This window comes from Globicephala melas, chromosome 1 (genome assembly GCF_963455315.2).
Source record: "Globicephala melas chromosome 1, mGloMel1.2, whole genome shotgun sequence".
Lineage (NCBI taxonomy): Eukaryota > Metazoa > Chordata > Mammalia > Artiodactyla > Delphinidae > Globicephala > Globicephala melas.
Genome location: NC_083314.1, coordinates 176168166 through 176191266, shown reverse-complemented (window position 1 = coordinate 176191266; position 23101 = coordinate 176168166). Strand labels below are relative to the sequence as shown.

At 57.6% G+C, this 23101-nt stretch overlaps 1 protein-coding gene across 1 annotated transcript; it reads left to right on the top strand.

Annotated features, from left to right (window-relative positions):
• Positions 1–1718: 1718 nt before the first annotated feature.
• EFHD2 (EF-hand domain family member D2) lies at positions 1719–18501 on the top strand. The gene is made up of 4 exons (XM_030877796.3): positions 1719–2092; positions 14212–14359; positions 15559–15693; positions 16726–18501. The coding sequence occupies exons 1-4, from the start codon at positions 1788–1790 to the stop codon at positions 16855–16857; spliced, it is 720 nt and encodes a 239-aa protein (XP_030733656.1). The 5' UTR covers positions 1719–1787; the 3' UTR covers positions 16858–18501.
• Positions 18502–23101: the final 4600 nt, after the last annotated feature.

Sequence of the window (23101 nt, the reverse complement as noted above, 5' to 3'; positions counted from 1 at the left end):
ACATATGGAAGATATAGAAACTTACCTTTTAAAAGTAGCTGTACCAAGTTGCCCAAGACCAACAGAAACTTAATTCCAAGCTTTAAAAAAACAAAATCGTGTCATTTAAGCTGAACGTCTTTATTGGATACAGAAACAATCTCAAAAATAAGTTAATGTAAATTTCATATTTTCTTGAACCCTGAAGGTTTTTTTTGTCAATTTTATTATTTTTAAAATGCCTTTTAAATTAATTCAGCAATATTCTTAAACCGTGGAAAATCAAAAAATATCAGTTGAGGGTTTGTTCTGTGCAAATCAGTCTGTAACAGCTTGCTGGTTATACATTCTCAAGGGCTCTCTGCCTCCAGAGCACTGGTTTTTTAAGCCCTAAGCCCATCTCTTCTCTGCACATTGATGGGTAGGAGCTGCTTCTGCAAAGGGGTCTTGAGCATCACCCTAACATTCTAGAGCAGCGGTCCCCAACCTTTTTGGCACCAGGGTCCGTTTTCATGGAAGACAATTTTTTCAAGGACGGGGGCGGGGTGGGGGGGAAGGTTTCGGGATGATTCAAGCGCATTACATTTATCGTGCACTTTATTTCTATCGTTATTACATCAGCTCCACCTCAGATCATCAGGCATTAGATCCCCGGGGGCTGGGGACCCCTGTTTTAGAGAATAAGCACAAAGCACAGTAGTGATTCTCAAACTCCCCTGGGTGTCTGCTAAAAATGCAGATTTCTGGGCCCCATTCCAGAGATCAGTTTTGTCGGTCTGGATTGGTGCCTGGGAACCTGAATTATTAACCAGCCCCACTCCTCCCCCGCAGTGGTTCCGCTGCTGGAGGTCCACAGCTTTGCAGTTTTAAGGTGACAGACCAGACCACAGAGAGAAATTCTCTCTGGTCCCTTCCTGACACCCCATCCCTTGAGTCTTTGAAGAGGACATCTCTTCTCTGGGGTCCCCACTGAAATGGCAATATCAAGATCTCCCTGTCAGTTCCCCTAAAATTAAGTCTCAGACGACCGCGTGGCCCAGCAGCTATTCTGCCAAGTCATTCATGTGATGTGCTGGCCCACAGGGAGAGGGCAAGGCTCTTCTCCCTCTCGCTCTCCCGCTATCTGCGAGGACCTCTCAGGGCTGAGGCCCAGGGCCATATCCCTCGCAGCTGCTGATCCATCCCTCTCCAAAAGATGCAGCAGCTCCACCTGCGGTTACGTCTAAACGGGGGTTCCTGCTCACCGGGTACACCTTCTTCATTACCTCTGCAACCCTCATCGAAAGCGACAGTGTGTAACATTGAGTCGTCTCCATGGCAACCGACAGGGTGTCACACCGCCATGGGATTACGACTCCACGGCGTGGGGATTCCAGAGAAGGGGTTGGGGGCGGTGCCCCCCTGCGCCCCAGACCCACACCCAAACTGCAGGGAAGGACCCCCTCGTCCTTCCCGCCTCGGTCCCCGGCCCCCAGCCCGACCTCTCCCGTTCAGCCGGCACAGTGAGGAGGAGAGGGGGGATGGGTTCTACGGGAGCCCCCCCAACCTTACGGAGGAGGATGGTGGCGGGCCCGGCGCCCCCGGTACACTCTAGTCGCGGAGCTCAAGCCGGAGCCCGAGCCCGCGCGGGGCGGGCTGCGCAAGGCCGGGAGCCGGGGCGGGAGCGGGCGGGCCCAGCGAGGGGCGTAAGTCCCACCTTCGGGGGCGGTGCCTGGCGCTGGGGAGTGTCAGGAAGAGGAAGAGCGCGGCCAGAGGCGGCGCGGGCGCGCGACTAGCAGGGTCCGGGGGCGAGCGCCGCGCGGGCCACCATGGCCACGGACGAGCTGGCCAACAAGCTGAGCCGGCGGCTGCAGATGGAGGGCGAGGGCGGCGTCGAGGCCCCGGAGCAGCCCGGGCTGAACGGGGCGGCGGCGGCGACGGGGGCACCCGACGAGGCGGCCGAGGCGCTGGGCAGCGCGGACGAAGAGCTGAGCGCCAAGCTGCTGCGGCGCGCCGACCTCAACCAGGGCATCGGCGAGCCCCAGTCGCCCAGCCGCCGCATCTTCAACCCCTACACCGAGTTCAAGGAGTTCTCCAGGAAGCAGATCAAGGACATGGAGAAGATGTTCAAGCAGTGAGTGCCCGCCCGATACGGTTCCCCACCCACCCCGAGAGCCGGCCTCGGCTCCCGAGCCCCCGAACCCTGGACCCCGCGCCGTCCCGGGACCCATGCGGCCAGCCGAGCTCCCCGATCCCTGCCACACCAGGGGCGGGGACCCCTGGCCCCTTCCAGATAATCACGAGGCTTCGGGACCTCCTCCCTACCACGCATATGGGTCTGGGGACCCGCAGCCCCTGGCACGCGACCCCTCCTCACCGTGACGCTGCCCCCGACACACCGCACGCGCGCACGCGGAGTGGGGGACCCCGCGGCTCCTTCTAGATAAGCACAGGGGTCTGGAGGGTCCGGTTCTCTGGCCTTGTTAGTGATGCTTCTCCACACGCGCGCACACCGAGATTGAGGACCCCGTGGCCCCCTCTCCCCCTCCTCAGCTACTTGAATTCCCAACCGCCCCCCCCCACCAAACGCGGGTCTAAAACACACACCCCACCCTCCAGCGCCTCAACAAAGGTGACCATTCCTTTTACTGGGGTCCTTTCATTTACTCTGCTTATCTCAGATCCCTCTCAACGTGGGTTCTGGGCCGAGACCCCTCCCCCGCGTCCCCTCCACTTATTCAGCATCTGCCAGCAAACTGTGTCAAAGACCCTTCGGCCCCTCCCACCTCTGCCCTCATCCACTCCGTTAGCCAGGACCCCAGCCCTTGACCCTCAGGTGATCTCCCCAGGGAGGGACCGCTTCCTCCCTGCCCCTGACTCGGCAGGTATGTACACACACACACACCCGCAGCCACGTCCCTGCAGGGCCGAGTCCCCGCCTCCCTCCGCAGACCGTCCCTCCCTCCTCTTACCCTCGTCACCCCGCGACACCCAGCAGCTTTGCAGTCACTGCCCCCTGTTTTCTGTCAGAAAGGCCCCATCTCTCCTTGCCTCCCTTCCTCCACCGCGTGCCCCCTTCCCTCCCCACACAGGGTCCCTGACACCCCACACCTTCCCATCTGACTTGGCTGGTAGCTCTCACCTCTACCTTTACTCCATCCTTAAATTCCATACCCCATGCCCTCAGCAGGTTGGGCAGGTCCTTCCAGGCCTCTGGGCTTCCCCTTCCCCCAACAAAAAAAACTTTAAATCTCTGTGAAATGACTAGAGAGAAAGGCTTCCAGGTCCCCTTCCGGTCCATCACTGCATTCACCCAGTTGGGATTGAGATGGTCAGCCACGCTGCCCCACCCCGAGCAGTGAGGGGGGCCTGGGGCGGGGGTGAAGGTACTCAGCCCCCCTCCCTTTGGTATTCTTCCCTGCCCACCTCCTGTTGACCATCCCCCCTGCCCCTGGCTGGAGGGGAAAACAGCCCAGGGGTGTGATCTGGAGTAGATCTGGAAGTGGATCCAAAAGGTAGAACCGTCCTGAGGCCAAGTCTCAGGTGAGGGAGTCAGGAGGTCTGGCAGCCCAAGGTCGAGAGGAAGGGGCGCTGACCTCACCTTGGCTGGGGCAGTGTGCTCAGACCGTAAGCAGGAAGCCCGGGGTGGCGGGGGGAGGGTTTTGCAACCCCCCAGCTTGAGAAAGGCTCTTTCCCACTCCTCACTGCTTGCTGTGGCCCTGCTTCTGCATTTGGCCCCAATGCAGAAGAGGTTTTTGGTTCTCAGACCTGGATGGCTGGGAGCCCCATGTTTTTCCGAGGGTCAGCCTGGGGTGGAACTGAGTCCTTAACCCCACTCCAGGCCTCTGCATGGAGACCCCTGGGCCTTGAGGAGCCTGCTTCTTTGGCTCCAGGGTCTTGTCTGGGAGTTCTTCTCAAGTTTCTTCCTGATAAAAGACTGGCCCTATCAGGAGAGCAGGAGTTCCAGGATCGCAGCCTCAATAGAAGGCAGTCAGAACTTCCTTATAGACTCTGCCCCGCCCCCTGCCCCCCCCACCCCCCACCCCCGCCGCCCATGAAGTACGAGGGAGATTATTCAAATGCGGCCACCATCAGTGCCGCAGGACTAAGGAGCTTCTCCGTTCCTCCCAGCAGCCCCATGACATAGAACTGTCGTCACCACCATGCCGCAGTTGGACAGTCTGGGCACAGAGCGGTTAGGTAACTTGCCAAGAATACACAGCTCAAAAAATGATGGAGTCATAATCTAAACCCAGGTCTGTGACTCCAAAACCCATGTTCTTCCCTCCTGGGTTTCCCGTCACAGACGTCTGCCTCCACGCGGGGAAACACACCCCTCCAACACCCGCTTCCGTGTGCATGGCTGAGTTTCTCCCACGTGGACCCACCACCAGAGTCATTCTCTTAGGCTTCATCCCCTCTACGCCCGCCAAAAACAAGAAGGAGCTGTTTGGAGACACGCTGAATGAGCAGGGACCTGGGAGGCTGCAGCTTGGGTGGAAGGGGCGCGTGACTAGGGGAATGGTCGTGAAGCTGCATTTGCAGCGCGAGCTCACTTTTTACAGAGGCTGTTTGGCTGTTAGTTTGGCGAGGGGTACTTTGTTGAAAATTGAGGGGAGCTGAACCCCTGGAAGCCCCCTCTTGGCACCACTACTGCCTGATGAGGTATTGGCAGGGGTGAGGGGGGCAGGAAGGGGTCAGGGAGATTCTAGGGAAGGAAGTACCACCCGCCGGGGGCCCTGGCGTGGATGGAAGGCTGCAGATTTTGTATTCAAGGAAACAAGGCTTCACTGTGCCAGCCGAGCCCAGCCCAGCCGAGTCCCGCCTGTGAACAGCCAACAGACGGGCTCTCATGGAAGACAAAACTCGCGTTCTGCTTCTGCTGTCCAAGAGGTGCTGCAGCCTCCTGGGTCCAAGCAGGGCCCAAGGATCACAGCCAAGGCTCTGCTGGGACACTTCCACCCTGATCTGCAGCTCCCATGGCAGAGGGGAGGGGAGCCTGGCCCCCCTGGGAAGCCATCCCCCAGAGCAGAGTGCAGGAGATGGGAGAGGGCAGAGGGAGCTGGGAGCTGGACTTGTCTTGGAGGCCAGGAGCTAGGAAGTGGGGCTTTGTCCTGGCTCTGCCACTCAGTTACCTAGTCTGCCTGCCCCCTCTGGGCCTCAGTCTTCCCATCTGTGAAAGGAGCATGATGTATCTGATGATTCCCAAAGGTGATTCACCAATGACTTCCTTATTTCTGAGTCGTCCGGAACCCTCCCGGATGGCAGAACTGCCTTCCAGGGTCTTCCAGTTCATCCATTCAGTGATCATCAGCAGATACTTCCTAAGGATGGAGATGGAGGGAGAAGAGAGGGGGCAGAGGGAAGATAGACGGGCTTTCCGTCATCGCTGACCTCACGCCGCTGGTAGTTTCCATCTGGGAGAGACCTCCGGGGTTGTCACCAATGCTTCTCCCCCATTTTACAGAAGAGGAAACTGAGGCCCAGGAAGGTGTAGTGACATTCCTGGGGAGGTTTTCCATGGCTGAACCAGAGCATCCTTATCTATACAGTGGGAAAAGTGGTCCCTGCTTCTCGAGGTGGGGCGGGGGGAGGTGATGCACGCAGAGCTCTGGCAAGGTGCCAGGCACCTGGAGGCACCTGGACTCTCAGTCCTTCCTCCTCTTGCAGCCTCAGGCTACACCCCTCACCTCTAATCCGACCCTCTGCCCTCCTCTGTCTGCCCATCCATCCAGGGCTGCTCTGGAACCCTCCAGGCAAGGGGCAGCCACCTCTGGCCTGGCAACAGCCTGCGTGGGGCTCTGCGGGGTGATGTAAGCCGAGACCTGCCAGAGAGGAAGGCAGCCATGTAATTCTGAACCCGCCGTGGAATCCGAGGAAGATGTCCTAGTTCCCTGCCCTGCCCAGCCTCGTCCCCAGCCACTTCATCTCATGACCCCTTGCGTCAGAGAAGAGGGGGGCTTCCCTCTCTCCTTCCCACCTTGCCCTCCCCTCCTCTCCACCTGCTACGCCTCCCTGGTGTCGCCCTAGGCTCCTGCAGCTCACAGCAGCACCACCGCCTCGTCCTTCCTGGAGGGCTGTCTGGTGCAGTGGTTAAGGGCAGGGCCTTTAGAGTCAGCCGCCCTGGGTTGGAATCCCAGCCTGGGGCCCTGGGGCAAGGCACGTAAACCCTTCTGAGCCCCGGTTCCTCACCCTGGAACAGGGAGAATAACAGAACCCACCTCACAAGGTTGTGACGAAGTGCCTGGCACAAAATAAGTACTTTCCAGGTTCCCGTCGCCACCATCCCCAGCCCTGGTGGTGGCACCTAGCACGGAGATTCCTCCACAGAAGCCACTGGCTGACTCTACCTACCCCCATGGAGCTGCCCGGCCTGCCAGACTGGCAAGAACCCTCTTGCTTTGGGCCGGAGTGACGGGGACCCAGCATGAGAACCTTCTTTCCCTCCTGCTGAACCGACACTTTCATTGACGGCTACATATGGCTTTGATAAATAACAAAAATGGGAAACCGAATTCATGATCACTTAACTACGTGGAAGGCAGGTGGCAGAAAAAAGGGCAGCGCAGACAGCAGCCCTGGGATGACACAAAACTAGGACTCCAGCGCCCGTCTGCCACCGCCCGGACGGGGTGCTCTGCTTCTCAGCGCCTGTTTCCCCTGGGGCTAAAGAACCTGCCTGGTAAAGTCCTGAGGATTAAGTTTTAAAAAGTCCTGGGGAATTCCCTGGAGGTCCAGTGGTTAGGACACCGCCCTTTCACTGCCAACGGCCCACGTTCAATCCCCGGTCGGGGAACCGACACGCCTGACCGTGCGGCCAAAAAAAAAAAAAGTCCTGAGCCTTTGTAGAGAGCCCACCATTGTGTCTGGTCTGTGGGCTATTAAAAACATAGATGATGATTTTGAAAAGCTTAAAGTCCATTCCTTTGATCATATTTTATTAAGTTTCTGTGTGCAAAGTCCAGAGAATTAAGGGAAAAATAGAGTTCCTGCCCTCAAGAAGCTTAAAGTCTCACGGAGAGCAGTGGCATAGAGGGGTGGGTCTTTGGGGGGATAGAGAGGATGGGCCCACCGGGCTGGAAACGGCAGGTTCCATTTCTTTATTTCTATGACGAGGACTGAAGTTCTCCTGAGGGATGCCGTGCCGCCGGCCCTCCACAGCCAGCCCCCCGCCGCCACACCCTCTCCTTGTTAAATGGGACCGCCAGGCCCAATGGAGCCTGGTGTGTTATTTCAGGAACTGAACTTCATCCTCACACCAGCCCAGGGAGGTGGGTGCTGTCATTATCCCCATTTGCCAGATGAGGAAAGCAAGGCTCAAGGTTATAATAAGTGGCAGGGCCAGGATTAGAACCAGGTCTGCCTACCGGGAGCTCCCGAGGCCAAGTGAGGGCTGCGTTTATGGGAAAGGAGGAGTCCCAGAGCCTAGGCGGGGGGTGAGGGGGTGAGGGGGGAGGTCCTCTGGGGGTTCAGAGGTTGGGTCCTTCCCCCTGCAGCAGCCAGGAGCTTGCCTTTCTGGGGAGAAGCCCCACACCCCTGGGGAGGGAGGATTTCCTGGCCTCAGGCCTGTCCTCTGCTCTCCTACTTCCCTTCTGATTCTGAGTCACCTCTCCTTTCCGTCCCCCCAGGGACTTTCGGTTCCCTTTTGGTTTGCACCTTCCTGCCTTCTCTCCTCTGTGCCTCTGGGTTCAGGGCCTGGTTTCGGCTGTAGGAGACCCAGCCCTGCTGCCTAGGGCCCTTTCTGCAGGGCCAGCCCAGCCAGGAGCAGAGTCGCCCTGTGGCCTCAGCAGGGACAGTCCCCACATCCTCCATCAGCCGAGTTCCCTCTGACTGCCCAGCAGCCTGCTCCTCGGCAGACTTCTGCTTTTCAAGGTCTCTAGAGAAGCGAGGGTTCCGGGCCAGAAAGGTGCAGCCTGACGGAGCCGGGCCCAGGGACGCCTGAGCTGTGTGCAGACAGAGGGCCGCTGTGGCGTCTCCATTGCAGGCACTTTGCCTCTTGTTTAATCCTGTCTCGGCATCCTGGAAGATGATCATCACCCCTTTCATAGATAAGAAGACCGGGTCTCAGAGAGGGTTCCATGACTTGAGGAGTGGAGACAGGATTTGAACGAGGGTCCTTCTGACTCCCACGTCCCTTTCTCCCATGGGACCCGAAGAGAGCAGCGTCAGTGTCCGCCAGGAGCTTGTTAGAAAGCTCAGAGGCTCAGGCTCCACCCCAGGCCTACTGGGTCAGAATCTGCTTCCCCACCCCCACCCCCCCCACCCCACCCCGGTACGCGGGCCTCTCACTGTTGTGGCCTCTCCCGTTGCGGAGCACAGGCTCCGGACGCGCAGGCTCAGCGGCCATGGCTCACGGGCCCAGCCACTCCGCGGCATGTGGGATCCTCCCGGACCGGGGCAAGAACCCGTGTCCCCTGCATCAGCAGGTGGGCTCTCAACCACTGCGCCACCAGGGAAGCCCAGAATCTGCATTTTAACAAGGCTCACCGGGTGTGCGCATTAAGGTTTAAGAAGCACTGGGCCACCATAGCTGTCTCCCTGCCACGTTACTTAGTCTGGGCAGTGAGGGGAAAACAAGAGGAAAGATTAAGTTAAATAGTAAACACTGGGTTATATTAGACATTCAGTAAATGTTCTTTGCAATCACTTTTATAATAATTATTATTATTAGGGGCAGGCAGGGAAGGAGGCGGCACAGGGGAGAGCCCGGGAGGGGGGAGACCCACTGCTGAAACTACATGTGGAGGGAGCTGCCCTCCCAGGGTGGGCTCAGCATTAGGTGCTCGAACTTGAGGTTAGGACGCCCCCAAGTCCTGACAGCGCCCAGCAATTGCCATCAGCCTTGGGGGCCCCCACTTGATCCTTGGACTTATCGGAAAGCCGTGGAGGAGGCGTGAGCACCCCCCAGCCACACACTCACCCGTATGCACTCACACACCCTCTCCTTGGCTGACACAGGGCAACAGATCAAGTGTCAGAGTCCGCAGATAGGACTGGAGGAAGTGGTGAGAGGCTGGGCTTTCCCCCCATGAGTCAGGCAGTCTGGGGGTGGGAGAGTGCAGGAACGGATGGGCACTGCCGGCCGTCATCACCGAGCCTGTGGGCGTCCACCTGCACGGGGAGGCGGGCCAAGCCAACCTGCCTGTAACAGCTAGCAAGGCCAAAATGTCCCTGTTGTCCAGAACTTTCCTGCCCCAAGCAACCTGCCTTCCCATTTTGCAGGTCAAAGAGTAGAGGCCTAGGAGCCTCTGGGGCCTCCCCAGATAGGATGGAGGAAGACCGGGTCTGTGAATGCTGAGAACAAAGCCAGGTGGGCCTGGGGGCTCAGCGGTCCATAAACACCACTCTCTCCAGCTGTCTGTCCTCCTTGGGACCCCCATGGGCAGAGGGGCCATGAGCAAAGGCCTGGGATGGGAACTAGAAGGGAGAGAATTGGGGTCCCCTATGCTCCCAGATCAGGTGTTCCCACCCTCCCCTTGTGCAGCAGCTGTGATGACTCCTCACTCTGCTCTCAGACTGTACAGCACAGCTGGTGGGTGGGGAGGGTCGTGCGTGAGGAGAAAGTTTCTAATAGTTCCAGAGCCAGAATGTGCTGCTTTAGGTAAGCAGTGAGCTTCCCGTCCTTAGAGGCATTCAAGATGCCAAGCAGGAAAACTGCACTGTGTATCTGACCCTCATGAATGGCTAAATGAGGTGGCCTCCAGTATCCTTCCCAGCCTGAGTTTCTTTGGTGCAGGGTCTGTAGGCATCAAGACGCAGCATAGTAGTTAAAAGCACATGTTTTTCATCAGGTCAGGGTTCTGATCCCAGGTGTGCCCTCGTCAGCTATGGTCTTGGCCCAGTCACTTTCTCCCTGAGCCTCAGTCTCCTCGTCTGTAGTATGGGGATATTTATGCCTGCTTCATGGGGTTCCTGTGAGGATCTGATACGAAACACTTGGCACAGTGCCTGGCACATAGTAAGTGCCCAGCCAAGAGCAGCCACTAATGATAATATTGTTATGAAATGAGGGCAAGCCCTGCACGCTGTAGGAGCCGGCCACTGCTCTCACCCCCGTATCTCCGGGTTATCAGAACCGGGGGAGGAGGAGCCATCAGCCGGATGGGACCTGCAGCCCAAAGGGGCAAAGTCTGCCTGGGTGGTGCCCGCTGCTCCACGTGCAAGGGCAGATGGGAGGGGATTTCGTCACCAGCATCCGGGGCGGCAGCTGCTGAGCCCTCCCCGTCGAGAACTATTCAGGGGGAGGCTCAGAGGGGTGGTGGTTAGGCATGTGGGCACAGCACCAGGTGCAGCCGCCTCCCTCCAGTGCTGGAGAAAAGTGCTCAGCTCCCAGCCCAGGAGCTTTGTTGTCAGTCCTGCCGGACGGAACTGGCCCTCCCAGGCAGGGCCCAAGCCTCTCCTCTCAGCGCAGTCTCCCCCAGCCCTGCAGGCTTGAGAGGCTGGGGCCCTCCATGGGACCGCCTTCCCAAGAAGAAAGCAGGCAGGCAGGGAGGAAAGCTTACAACTTTGGGAATCTTGCTTTTCTCCAGCTGTGTGACCCTGGGCTGCTTGCTACCCACTCTGGGCCCCAAGTTCCCTACATGACATGAAGGGGGTAGACCAGGCATCCCGGCGGATCTTGGGTACGGGCTCTTTTCCTGGATCCTCTGAGCCACCTGCAGCCTCAGCTGCGGCTCAGGGAGCGGGCTGAGGGAAGAGAGGCTCTCCCCAGTCAGGGATAGATGCCTGTTTCCAAGCATCTTCGAACACCATTCTCTCCTGGGTTGCCAGTGGTCCTCCTGCTGGTGGCACAGAGGCAGTCTCCCCCTTGGTCACTTCCCTCCCTGTCAGAGGAAGAACAAGAGAGTAATCCAGGACCGAGGCTTCTCTCTCTCTCTGCCCAGCGAGAGAGCAAAAGATTCTGTCCGGCTGTCTCTTCACCTCCCCCAGGGGCGGGGTCCTTGAATCAGGCCTAATGGGGGTGGGGGAGGGAAGTAGTGGGACCTTCAGAGAAGATGCTGGAGGGACCTCTGGGTCATCGTGTCCACCCGCTGCCTCCAGGCCAGTCTACAACAAGCATTTCCTCCCCGCCATGCACCATCAGGACTGGTGCCTGAGGGAGAAATTGTATTTTTTACCATTATTATTCTCAACACCATTTTTATATTATATGTGCAAAGTACTTAACTAGTATCTGGCACACAAAAGTTCTCAATAGCCCCTATTCTAAAGAAATTGCAGGGTTTAAGCACATACTGTGTACTAGGCATTTTACATCCACAATCTCCTTTATCTCAAATCCCAGAGGTAGATGTTACCGTAGTAGTACTGTAGTTAGCGTGTAATGATTAAGTACTTATTGTGGGCCAGCCTCTGTGCTAAGAATCTGGGTGGATCATCTCTTAACTCTTGCCGCAAGCCTGGGATGGGTCTGATCTCCATGATGTCAATGGTTCATAGGGTCATGTGACTTGAGCAGCGTCACCTAGCCAGCAGGTGGCAGAGCTGGGGTTAGTCTCAGCAGAGCTGCTGTGAGCACAAACTTCCAGGGTTTACCCAGGAACCTGGCTGATCCAATGACCCAGAGCCCACCCACGTCACAGCCCAGGGCACATGGTAGATGTCCACTCCCCCGGGGGCCTTGTGGGAACAACCCCCTCCAGTGTGGCCAGCCCCTGCATTGTCCCCCTGGGGGCAGGAGCCCGGAAGCAGTCATTGATTGATGCTTGATTGACACAGGCAGCGGTTCACGCCGCGGTTTGAGCTGCAGCCCAGCCAGGCCTGGGAGCTGCCAGAGACCGAGATCCAGAGCCCAAGTTTCTGTCCAAGTTTGGACACTTTATCTGCACTTCCTCTGAAACTGAGCCACCCCTGGCTGCAGGAGTAACCCTTGAGCAGTAAATAAAGCTGAGGTTCAAGAGAGGCAGGTGGGGCGGTGGAGAGAGTAGAGTGTGGGCATCACGGGGGGGGGGCGTCTGAACCCTTGGCCAGTGCCCAGACCTCTCCAGCCCCTGTCCCCTAATCAGTCACATGGGGACATAACTGACCCCCCAGGATTGCTGAGCGCAGAGAAAAATGCCTGGCACATAGTAGGAGCTTCATAAAAGTAACAAAGTCTCGTGATAGTGCTGGTAGCTGCAGCTTCTGGAGCCAGCGCTGTGTGAAGTGCTTGTCACGTGTGAACGTACCCAGTCCTCGCAGTGACCTTACGGAAGAGTCCCATCATACCGGGGGTTCTCTGCCTTGTCTCCTGGAGCCCAAGCAGTCTGCTCCAGCCCTGACATGTCGTCATTGGAGCCCGAGTTCAGAAAGAGGCGGGGGCTTTGTCTTCCACAGGGACGCTGAGGAGGGGCATCCACGTGACTTGCCCCGGGAAAGACTGACTCCCTCACCTGGCCACGCTCCAGGGCTGCTCCAGTACCGGTCACTAAGGCTCATGCAGCAGCCACCCAGCCCCTTACCACTGGCAAACAGGCTCCAAAGATGGAAGGGGGGCGGGGCTCCACCGTGTCCCCCACAGGGCCCCTCCAGCTCTAAGCGGAGCCTGGACCACGGGATCGTTGGCCTCCCTGACCCTCCCGAGTCCCACAACCCTCCACCACATCCTCTCGCATCTGCTTCCGCCTCGGCTGTGGCCACTGCTCTCACCCCGGACCCTTTCACCCCATGGTGGGGAAAAAGGCCTCAGGACCCTGTGTTCCTGTAGGGTTCCCAGAGACCTATCTTCCGGTGCTGCATCACTTCCAACCACTGACTCACTTGCTCGTGAACTATTTTTACCCCTTGCACAAATGCTCTGCTCAGCGCTCCAGGCAGATGTCTCTGTCCTGCTGGCAACCCCAGGACATGAGTGGTAGGGGGTGGGGGGGTGGGGCCCAGCAAATGTGCAGGTTTATGAGCCCTACTGACGTGGGGTAGAAGCCCAGCCCCTTCCTTCACTGCTGTGTGACCTTGGGCAGGCCACTTAACCTCTCTGAGCTTCCATTATAAAAGAAGGTTATTATGAAGATTAAGTAAAATAAAGTATGGAAATTTCCCAGCACAAAGATAGGTTTCAAAAAGTGGTTGCTGTCAGATGTCCACAGTCATGTGAAGCTTATGTGTAATTAGAGATGGGAGAGGGGAATTGGGAAGCCCTGTAGAGGCCACAGGAATGAGATGTGTGTTTGTGTAGGAACTCCAAGTCTCCAGGAAGTTTCTGGAACTCAGCCCCTGTATGTCATATTGCTGTCACCAGCGCTGCCACCCAGCCATCTTGAGGCCTCAGGGACCGCACAAGCTTCTTTAGGCTCAGAAGGCCCATGTGACCAGCGCTGAGATGACTCTCCCCAGCCCACCAGGAGACAGGCAGGGCGGTTGCTTGGTTCGCCTTCTGATAAGAGGCCTGGCTGGGCGGCGGGAGCAGCACCCACATCTGCCATGCTGTGTGCTCCCGGCACAGGCAGCACCTCCCCAGCCAGGGCACGGGCCTGGAGCCCAGCTCTGACCCAAGCTCTTACCACAAGGAAGCCAGTCGAGCGAGACGTTTCGACTCTGCCCCTCACCCTGTCCCTCTCTCTGCCAGGCTGTTGTGGTAGAAAAAAGAGACCTGAAATGTGCAGGACAGAGGCACGGTCATCACGTAATCACTGTTCCAGGCCTTTCCAGCCACCCAGCTGGATCCCTGCCACTCACTGCAGGCACCCTGCACAACTTGTTCCCAGAACACACCCCAGGCCACCTTCCAGAAAACTAGCAGTGGCCCCTCCCTCCTGTGACCTCTGGCCCTACCCTGAGACATGTGGTACCTTCTGCTTCCTCCTGGGTGGGAACAGGGAGAGGGGGAGAGATGGAGCCAAGATGTCCCTCGAGTGCCTGTGGAGGTACCTGGAGATGCTCAGTGAGTTCTAACTTCAGGGCCTCCCGTCACAATCCTCACCCCCATGGTATTGTAAATTCTCCCTCCCTGCTTGTTCACATCTCATTCAGTAGAGAGGGGCTGTGGTTTCCGCTGCCTTGTGTAGCAGGTAAATTTGGCCAAAAGTTAGCACTGTTCAACATGTAGGAGGCTGCCAGGTCACGTGGTGAGCTCCCCATCATCAGAGGTAACCAAGCAGTAGCTGGGCCTCAAATTGGGAGTCCACCTGAGCCGAGGTCCTCTCCAGGTGTGATAAGATGACGTGTTGGTGGGAGGCACCTTTTGAGCCCCCAGCCTCCTTGTACTCTGGCTTATGACCACTCTGGTCAGGTATGAGGTGGCAGGATGTCCTTAGGCCTCTCTCTTTGCGCTCACAGGTACGATGCCGGCCGGGATGGCTTCATCGACCTGATGGAGCTAAAGCTCATGATGGAGAAACTTGGAGCCCCCCAGACCCACCTGGGCCTGAAAAACATGATCAAGGAGGTGGATGAGGACTTTGACAGCAAGCTCAGCTTCCGAGAGGTGAGCCCCACTCCCCGTGGGGGGCAGCACCGGGGGGTGGGGAGAAACTAACCCCTCTTTGTCATTGAGCGACTTTGTCCGTGAACGGCCACTGTCGAGTGGCTGATGGTTGGCTGAGTGAGGTGTCAGCGGATCCTAGAGCAGGTACCTGGGGAGATTCTGAGATGCCTAAGTGAGACAGAGGCACGTGCGTTCCTTCACGCAGTGAGCACTGCTGGAGTGACTTCTGTATACCTGACCCCGTGTGGGCTGTGGCAGTACAGAGAAAGGCCCTGTGCTCCGGGGGTCCTGGTGTGTAGAGGGGGAGATGCTCAGAGAGGAAATAACAGGATGCTGTGCTTCAGGAGAAGAGGGGACAGATGGGGGAGGGACATGCACTGCAGGTCCGAGAGGAGCCAGGCGCTGAGCTGGGTGACCTCACACTCCGAATCTCACTCAGGCCTCACTCTGAGACAGGAGCCACGAACGAGCCTGTTTGCTGGAGGAGGAAGCAGAGGCTCAAGGCCAGAGAGCAAGGGCCCTGGTCCCCGGGCAGCATAGGGTTAAAGGCCAGAGGCGGCCTCTGGAGAGTCAAGGCTCAGGCTGGGCCTCGGAGAACTGGCAGGAAGCACAGAAGAGGCGGGGCGAGAGGAGGGGGAGGGGGGCGCCTGGGGGAGCCGAGTCCAGGGAGGAAGGTGCGAGCAGCACACGGTGATGGTTTGGAGTCCGGACCCGGGTTCAAATCCTGCCTCCATCGCTTTCTGGTGCTGAGATTGGGGCAGGTTTTTTCTTGCCCCTGAGCCTTCCTCGCTCTGTAAAATGGGCAGAGCCATGTACCTTTAGGACTCAGTAAATGGAAGTTAGAGCGGATTGGTTTGGGGAACAGGGGAAACAAAGGTAAGAGGTAGGTTGAGGCTTTTAACGGGAGCTGAGCATGGGCAGAGCAGCCTGCAGTAGCCCCAGTCCTGGGGGTGGGGGGCAGGAGACAGGTCACCTAGCCTCCCATCGTACAGATGGGCAAACCAAGGCCCAGAGAGGGAGGGACGCGACAGCCTGTGCAGGACACAGAGCATGGAGGACGGAGAGCCCGGACCTCCAGCTCCCAGGCCTGTGAGTACCTCCTTTCCGGGGAGGCCTGCAGCTGGCCCCGGGTGTGGGCAGGCTCTGGCCCCTTTCCCTCTCTCCCTGACAGCATCAGTGTTCTGTTCTCCCTGCTGCAGTTCCTCCTGATTTTCCGCAAGGCAGCGGCTGGGGAGCTGCAGGAGGACAGCGGGCTGCACGTGCTGGCCCGCCTCTCCGAGATCGATGTGTCCACCGAGGGCGTCAAGGGGGCCAAGAGCTTCTTTGAGGCTAAGGTAAGGAATATGGGAGGAGGTGTGGAACCCAGACTGGGGTTGCCCTGACCCCCACGTGAGGACAGGTGTGGCCGGGGTACTCCGGGGCCCTGAGTTAGCTTAAGGGTCAGCACGTCCCCTTCCTGTCCCTGCTGAGACCGCAGACAGGAGGTGGGGAGCTGACGCCCCTCCTGGGTCGGTCAGGGCCCACGGCGCTCCTGGCTTCTGTCCCCTCCTGTCCAGCCTGTGATCCTTTCCAGCTTCTCTTTCTCTCCCTGCCCCAGAGGTGGGTAAGGGAGGGGTGTGTACTCTTGAAGAGGTGACGGGGCCCCTTTGAGCTGCCCCAGCCCTGTACCCGGAGCCACTACCCGCAAAGGACTGGGCCTTAAAGAGTGGGCCCGGGAGACAGGAAGCAGGCCCAGAAACACAGCACTGGCTCCCGGGGCCTCTGGGAGACACTAGCCCCGCCAGCCCCAGCCGGGAGGGAGTATGATGGGCCCCAGAGGCCACCGCCGTGCACAGTACCCTCCCCTTTCAGCACACGCTCAGATGCAGGGGACAAGTATGGTTCCTGGATCCTGCCCTCCCCGGGCCCCGGGGCCCCTGCCTGTTCTTGCTTCTCCCCCTCCCCATGTTAGCTAAGAACATTCCTTCTGAAGGCCTCCTCCCACCTCCCTCTGGGCTTCTAGGGTTGATGGGATGTTTCCGGGTTCATCAGTGAACCCAGTGCATCTGGGCTTCCCAGGACAGGGGACAGGGTAAGAATAGCAGCTTTGGAAGCTCACATTTCTAGGACCCGTGCTCTGCAGCAGCTACTGAATATGTCTTCTCTCTTTCAATCCTCCCAACGTATCCATGAGGTCGGAGTTACTGAGCGCCAGGCTGTAAGTGGAAGCAGTGAGGCTCAGAGAGGTGACTGAAGTACCTGGCCCAGGACCAGGCTAGTGGGAGGCAGAGCTGTGTGTGCATAGGGGAGGGGGACAGCGGAACCAGAAGAGACCCCAGAGAGAGCCCCTCCGGCCCTGAGCCATTTCCCCCCCGACCCCATCCCAGGTCCAGGCCATGAATGTGTCCAGCCGCTTCGAGGAGGAGATCAAGGCAGAGCAGGAGGAGAGGAAGAAGCAGGCGGAGGAGATGAAGCAGCGGAAGGCCGCCTTCAAGGAGCTGCAGTCCACCTTCAAGTAGCGAGGCTGCGCCCCACCGCCTGGCCCCGGCCCCGGCGCCCAGTCCCGCGGGCGAGGGTGGCGAGGGCCGGCAGACCGCAGGCCAAGCCTGATCCTCGGCTCTGTCTGAAGGGACCATGCTAAAAAGCTACACGTGTCTGTGAACAAGCCGGCTGAGGGGTCTCCCAGAGCGGCCCGGCCCCTCCCCGCTCCCTTCCGCTGTCCCTGAGGCCCTGACACCAGCCGCCTCCCGGCCTGGCCCAGCCCTCCCTGGCCAGTCCTGCACCTCTCGCCTCCTGGCCGCCCACTGCCTGCTGCAGCCGCTCCTGCTTCTGGCTCTAGGGCGCTCCCTGCCGGTGGGCTGCCTGCACACACGCTCCTCCCTGTGCCTCTCCCTTTCCACCTCCTCCTCTACCCCCGCAGAGACCACCTGCCCTTAACCCACAGGCTGCACTGCCCCTGGGGCCCTCGAGCGCCCCCCCCTTGACTGGGGGAGCGACAGGTGGCAAGGATCGTGGCCGGCCCCATAGAGCTGATGGGTGGCACCCGGGCTCCCCATCACCAGCACCTGTTCCTCTGGCCCTGCCTCCTCTCTCTGCTGGAATCAAGGAGGGGGCTTCTATCTTGGCGAAGGGACCCAGGCCCCTGGCACCCCATGCTGGCAAGGAGACCCCAGCTCTCTGGGGCCCAGCCAGGCAGGGTGAGGGGGCAGCTGTGCCAATCTACCTCAAGGGCCCACACTCTGCCGGCCATGCCACGGATTGTGGGCAGGGAAGGCTCTGAGGGCAGAAACACAAGTCCCTGGTCCCCTCCACCCCCCCGCTTTCCCTGGCCCTGAACAGCCTGAGGGTCTCTGGAGAGACGAGGGTGGGGAGGAGGGATTGGCCCCTTCATAGGGAAGGAAACCAGCACGTCTCCATTCTCCAGGAGGCGTCCAAGAAGTGCTTTAAGTGGGACCAGGTTGTGGGGAGCAGGGGGCCTGGCTCGGCTCTTTCATGCCATCCTTCCCCAAGTGACGTTCACCGCCTTGTCACCAGCAACGGGACATGTCCTGTCACACCCACCCCCTGAGGGAGCATGGGGACCCCAGCCCTCCCCGTGCCCATCCCCAGATGGGCCGTGGCCAAGCCTGTGCCACCGGCCCGGCCCTACGCGGCTCCCGATGTGCTCGCTCACGTGTGTGCGTGTCTGTGTGTACGTGCGTCTGTGTCCATTGCTGTGTCGTGAAGCTGTGCCCGTCCTCCAGTCCAAACAAGCGCGTGGCCGCTGAGGCCACAGTTATGCAACTTTCAGTGTGTGTTGTGACAGCGTCACTGCTTTTTAAACTCGGTAACTCTTTATTTTAGTAAAATGCCCCAAGAGTCCACAAAACTCCTGTTGGACTTGCAGAGTTGGACTTGCAGAGGTTTTATTTTTTTGGCCTTAGAATCTGCAGGAATTAGGAGGTACTGACCCCAGTGCAGCAGCCTTGGCCCTGGATTGCGTTTGCCTTAGCGGATATGTTTATACAGATGAATATAAAAAGGTCTTTTTCTTTTGGCCTATTGCTTTTTTTTTTTTCTCTCTTCCCTTCTCACCAAAAAAGAAAAAGGAAAAAAAAAAAAAAGGCTACTTCTTCATTCGGTGGTACGATTATTTTTTTTAACTAAAATAAGATAAAATTCTATATTCTTATGTGTGTGTGGTTCTTGTTGGGGTGGGAGAGGGGAGGGGCTGGGAAAGGAGCGGACAGGATGAGGTCACCTGGGTGCTGGGGCAGCACTGGCTCAGGTGGCTCCCATGTCATTTCAGAAGCAGGGAGAAGAGGGACTCTTCCTAATGGGAGGTTGAGTTTGATGCTCACCTGCTGTCACCAGGGGCTAGTCTAAGCTCTTTATATGTAACAGCTCATTTCATCTGCACAGCCAGCCCAGGAGGGGGCTGGGGGTGCTGTGTTATTCCCAGATAAGAACAGAGACACTCAGAAAGTCTCCCAGAGGCACACAGGCAAGCGGGGCAGCTCCAGGCTGCTCGGTCCACAGCTCGTGCCCCTACCCATCCAGCCGCCCTGCCTGGCAAGTTCATTCAGAGGAGGACATGCACCAGGGGTGGCACCGAGGCCACGGGGATTCTGGATTGAGGCACCCTAGAGCCCCCCAAGACTCTCTGCCACACTCAGATGCACCCCAAGCCTCCCCCGAAGACGGGTGGTTGGATGAAAGGCAAAGAGCCAGGTGATCCCTGTGTAGCTTTGGACAGATCAGGCTCCCGCTGGGTCTCAGTCATCCCATCTGTCCAATGAGAGGGTCTCAAAGTCTTCCCAACCCTTCGGTTTCCAGGTAGGGGGTCCCCCGTCCGTCAAGTGCACCCTGAGTTGGGGGTGCAGGAGTTTGAGATTAGGCTGGGCATCGCTGCCCCCGGGTGGACATGGGTGGTATGACAGCAGCCAGGATGCCCTCCACCTCTGGCTTCCTTACAGGCCCTGCTTGGAGAAGGCTGCGTCCTTGAAGTGTATTTCCTGAGAAAGGCCACTCCCACATGCCACCTGTGGCCTGACATGCCACCATCATTAACACCACATGTTGGGTTAAGCGTCGCCCTTCAATTGCCTTCCCAAGGGCAGAGCATCAGAACCCCTGACATGCTAGCAAAAGGGTCTCAGAACTGAGGGACAGAAGATACTGACAGGGAAGGGCTAAAATTCAAGCCCCAGAGACCCCGCCCAGCCGGCCCGGTGGTGGATGTGGGCCTCCAGCCCTCAGAATGTGAGGGACACAGGCCAGCGGTCCCACGCCAGGCCCTCCACCATCAGATCCAGCTGAGAGGAGCCCCAGCCTCGGCCCGCACAAGACCTCCCACTCCCAGCCCAGGCAGAGGGCACGGGAGGAATAAGGAGGCCTGGAGTGATTCAGGGACCAGGAATGGGAAGGGGAGACGGCTCCTCAAACCCTGCCCATGTCCCGTGCTCTCAGTAAGCCCCCCGCCAAGTCCCGGTCCCCATCACCAAACCCCAAACCCCTCACTCAGCCCCCAAACCCTCTCTCAACACCCAGTACTTTCATCTGACTTTGAGGAGAAACACTGCCAGGCCCCAGGCCCGCCTCCTTAGTGGGTCCCACCCAAGATGTAACCCTTGCCCCCCGAAAGTCCTGTCCCGGCAACTAAAAATTATGGGCCCCGGTCAGTGGCACCTGCACTGTTTCTCAGGCTCTCACCAACAGCCTCCCCGCTTGACTCCCAACCTTGGCATTGCTTCTCCTGGCATTCCCTTCCCCTGAGCCCAGCCTCTGCCAAGTCACCCATGGTTATTTTTCCAGCACAGTCTGGCCCTGAATGGCTGGGGGACATTAAGTGCCCAGATCCTGGGAGGCCCCGCTCCAGGCCCTGGAATACACGAGCTTCAGCGGGATAAGGATGGGGGTGTCTGGCATCGTCACAGTCTCAAGTCCTCATGTTCGTTTTGGACATGGAATCTGCAGAGAAGCCACCCTTTCCCACCTGCCCCCTATCAAGCTCCCACCCAGAACTCACGTCTTCTCGTTTGGGGCTCCCAGCTCTTGGCCCAGAACACTCCAAGGAACACTTATCACCCAGCCAGGCAGGGAGGTCCAGCAGTGCTGAACAGGGTCTTATCCTCTCTGTGGCCCCAGCCCTAGCACAGCGCCTACGCACCGGAGCTGCTCAGTGAGTCTGGGAAGAATGAAGGAATGAAGGGCTTCTGTGTACCTGGTAAGTCAGTGCCTCACAGTGTGGGCAGGCAAGAGTCACAGCTTTAAGTTAACCCAACACCAAGCCCCCTGCCCTCCAATCACAGCAATCCACTCCCCCAGGGCGCCCTTCTGCAGTTATTCCCAAGTCCCCCTGGGGCTGCTTCTTCAATCTTGGTGGCCAGAAAATCAGGTCAGCCAGCCGAGTGTCACCACCATAACTTTAGGCATTTGGAGCCCCTGGAGGGATGGCGTCCTCTGGCCGATGGCTCCCTGCACCAGGGCCAGGTCAGGAGGGGCTGGCACTAGCCGTGCGCACACCCAGAGGCAGCTCCCACCTCTGCCCCAGTTGCTCCCAGTGACAGCACAGTTTTCTCCCTGGCTGCCCTAAAGGCATCTCCAGGGTCCAGAACAGGCACTCATCGTGATCCAAAGAACATTCCCCAATGTCTCTCTCAGCCATTCAGTTGTGCAGAACCTGACATGCGGAGGGGCCACAGCCAGGGCCAAATCGTCCATCAGTACGGTGGGCGCAGTGCCTGGAGCCCACAATAACTTTAAGGCCCAGAGAAATGTTTTAGTTTCTCTTAAAATTGGCAGGAAAAAAATGAATAGAATCCGAACTGGATTATACTAGTCTTTATACCCACGCAGTCATAAAACATAAAATTCTTAATATTTTTTGGTGGAGGAAGGGGCCCACAAAGGCAAAAGGGCCCAGTGACAGTCCAGATTCAAGCTCTCTCATGAGAACCAGACGACCAACAACAATAATAATAACAGCCAACATTTACATAGTGCTTGCCCTATGCCAGGCACTCCTCACAATAACCCTATGAGGCTGGTACCACTTTTTAATCTCCATTCTATAGATGAGGATGTGGAAGCACAGAGAGGTTGAGTCACTAACGCAAGGTCACACAGCTAGGAAGTACTGGCTCTAGGTTTTCCGTCCTTTGGGAATATGGTCCAACACTAGGCAAAGCACTCAACATCCCATCTTCAGCCTCTGAAAAAGACTAAGGTGACGTCAGTTTTCTCCAAGCACAATTGCTGATGCTGTCTTACATAAAGGACCTCAACTGGTAAACGTCTCAAAACAATGAAGTTCCCCTAAAGCTGATGCTGTCTGCACCTTCCAGAGCAGCCAGCAACCTCCCTCTCCAAAAAGGTCAGTTTCTCTGTGAACATTCCAAAAGAAAAAAAATGAACAACTTTTTATCTGGTAACTTACTACCTATGTGCCTGTGCACTTGTGGCTATTTCTATATCAGAGTACATTTTGAACGTGTGGCTCGGGGCTCTGAGAATGACTGTGTTTATAACAGACTGCTTTCTATGTATGACACTGGTGTGTGTGTGTCTGTCTGTCTGCCTGTCCCTGTATGCTTGTATATCCATGGGCTTGTACACGTGACTGAGATGGGCGCCTAGACCTTGCTGTCTCTCTGTGTGTGTAAATCAGCAAACTCCCATCCACAGAAGCCCAGCTAATCATTTTCCCAAGTTGTTCAAGAGAAACTGAGGCCGCAGAAGTTGCCCAAGGTCCAGGGTCCAGCAAGTCACTGACTGCGACAGAAACCAGGAGTCTTGTCTCCTGCCCCCAGAACCCTGGCAACCCCCAATACCTCCCTAGCTCAGCCTGTCTCTCTTTACGATGTCAGTCCCCAGCCCAGGGTGACCCTTTGCAGAGTTTGGTGACCAACAGCTCTGGGTCTGAGGTGTGGTGGGCAGTAGTCACTGACCAGCCTCTAGAAGGCAACAGAATGTTCTCGCAGCGAGTCTGAGATCCCCCAGACACCCCAGTTCTGAGGCCTGAGGCCATCACGCCTACACACACTCCCTCACACTCCCTCTCTGCTGTTGCTTTTTCAGTCAAAACTTTATTGATTTTTAATATGACCGAAGTAACACACACTTGTCTTTAAAAAGGATTTAAGCTGTAAAAACGTGTGAGTTAAGAGTCCTCCTCTACCCCCAGCTCACCACCACGACCGGCAGGGTGTGTAGCGTTCTGAATTTCTTTATTAGGAAATAATTCCTAATGGGACCAGTGGGCCCAGCTCAGAAAACAACTTCCTAGGAGCACGAGAATGAGTCAAAAGAGGACAAAGGGGAGGAGTCGGGCCTCAGGACAAGTGGGTTAAACCAGATGGTCCGAGAGCCAGGCTGAGCCCAAACTGCTGGGGCTCTGGCTGGAACTTCTGGGCACACATCACAAATCCAGATCTGCACTCGACCTTGACATCCAAGTCATGGAATTTTAGGACTGAAAGGAGCCTGAGAGTCCATCTGGTCCTACCTGCCCATTTTAGAGACGGGGAGACTGAAGACCTTGCTGGGAGACACCTGAGCTGGCTCCAGGTAGGAACTTAGCCCACGCCTCAGCCTCCATCCAAAGCCTGGGGAGGAGGTGCTGGAGAGCAGGGGGTACCCCAAGACCAGACAGTATTAGTTGAATAAGGGAGAAAGAAAAGGACAGGAAGCAACCAAAGAGCTATAAAGACAGAGAAGGAAGCGGTGCGTCACGGGAGTTTGCGGCCCCAGACTGACGTTAGAAGCGCTGACTTCAAATCTTGG

Bases quoted from the DNA above. Each gene is read 5' to 3' on its own strand.
- EFHD2 (XM_030877796.3), top strand. From the start codon at position 1,788: ATGGCCACGGACGAGCTGGCCAACAAGCTGAGCCGGCGGCTGCAGATG. The intron at 14,360-15,558 runs GTGAGCCCCACT...TCCCTGCTGCAG, and splicing joins GCAAGCTCAGCTTCCGAGAG to TTCCTCCTGATTTTCCGCAA. The intron at 15,694-16,725 runs GTAAGGAATATG...ACCCCATCCCAG, and splicing joins AGAGCTTCTTTGAGGCTAAG to GTCCAGGCCATGAATGTGTC.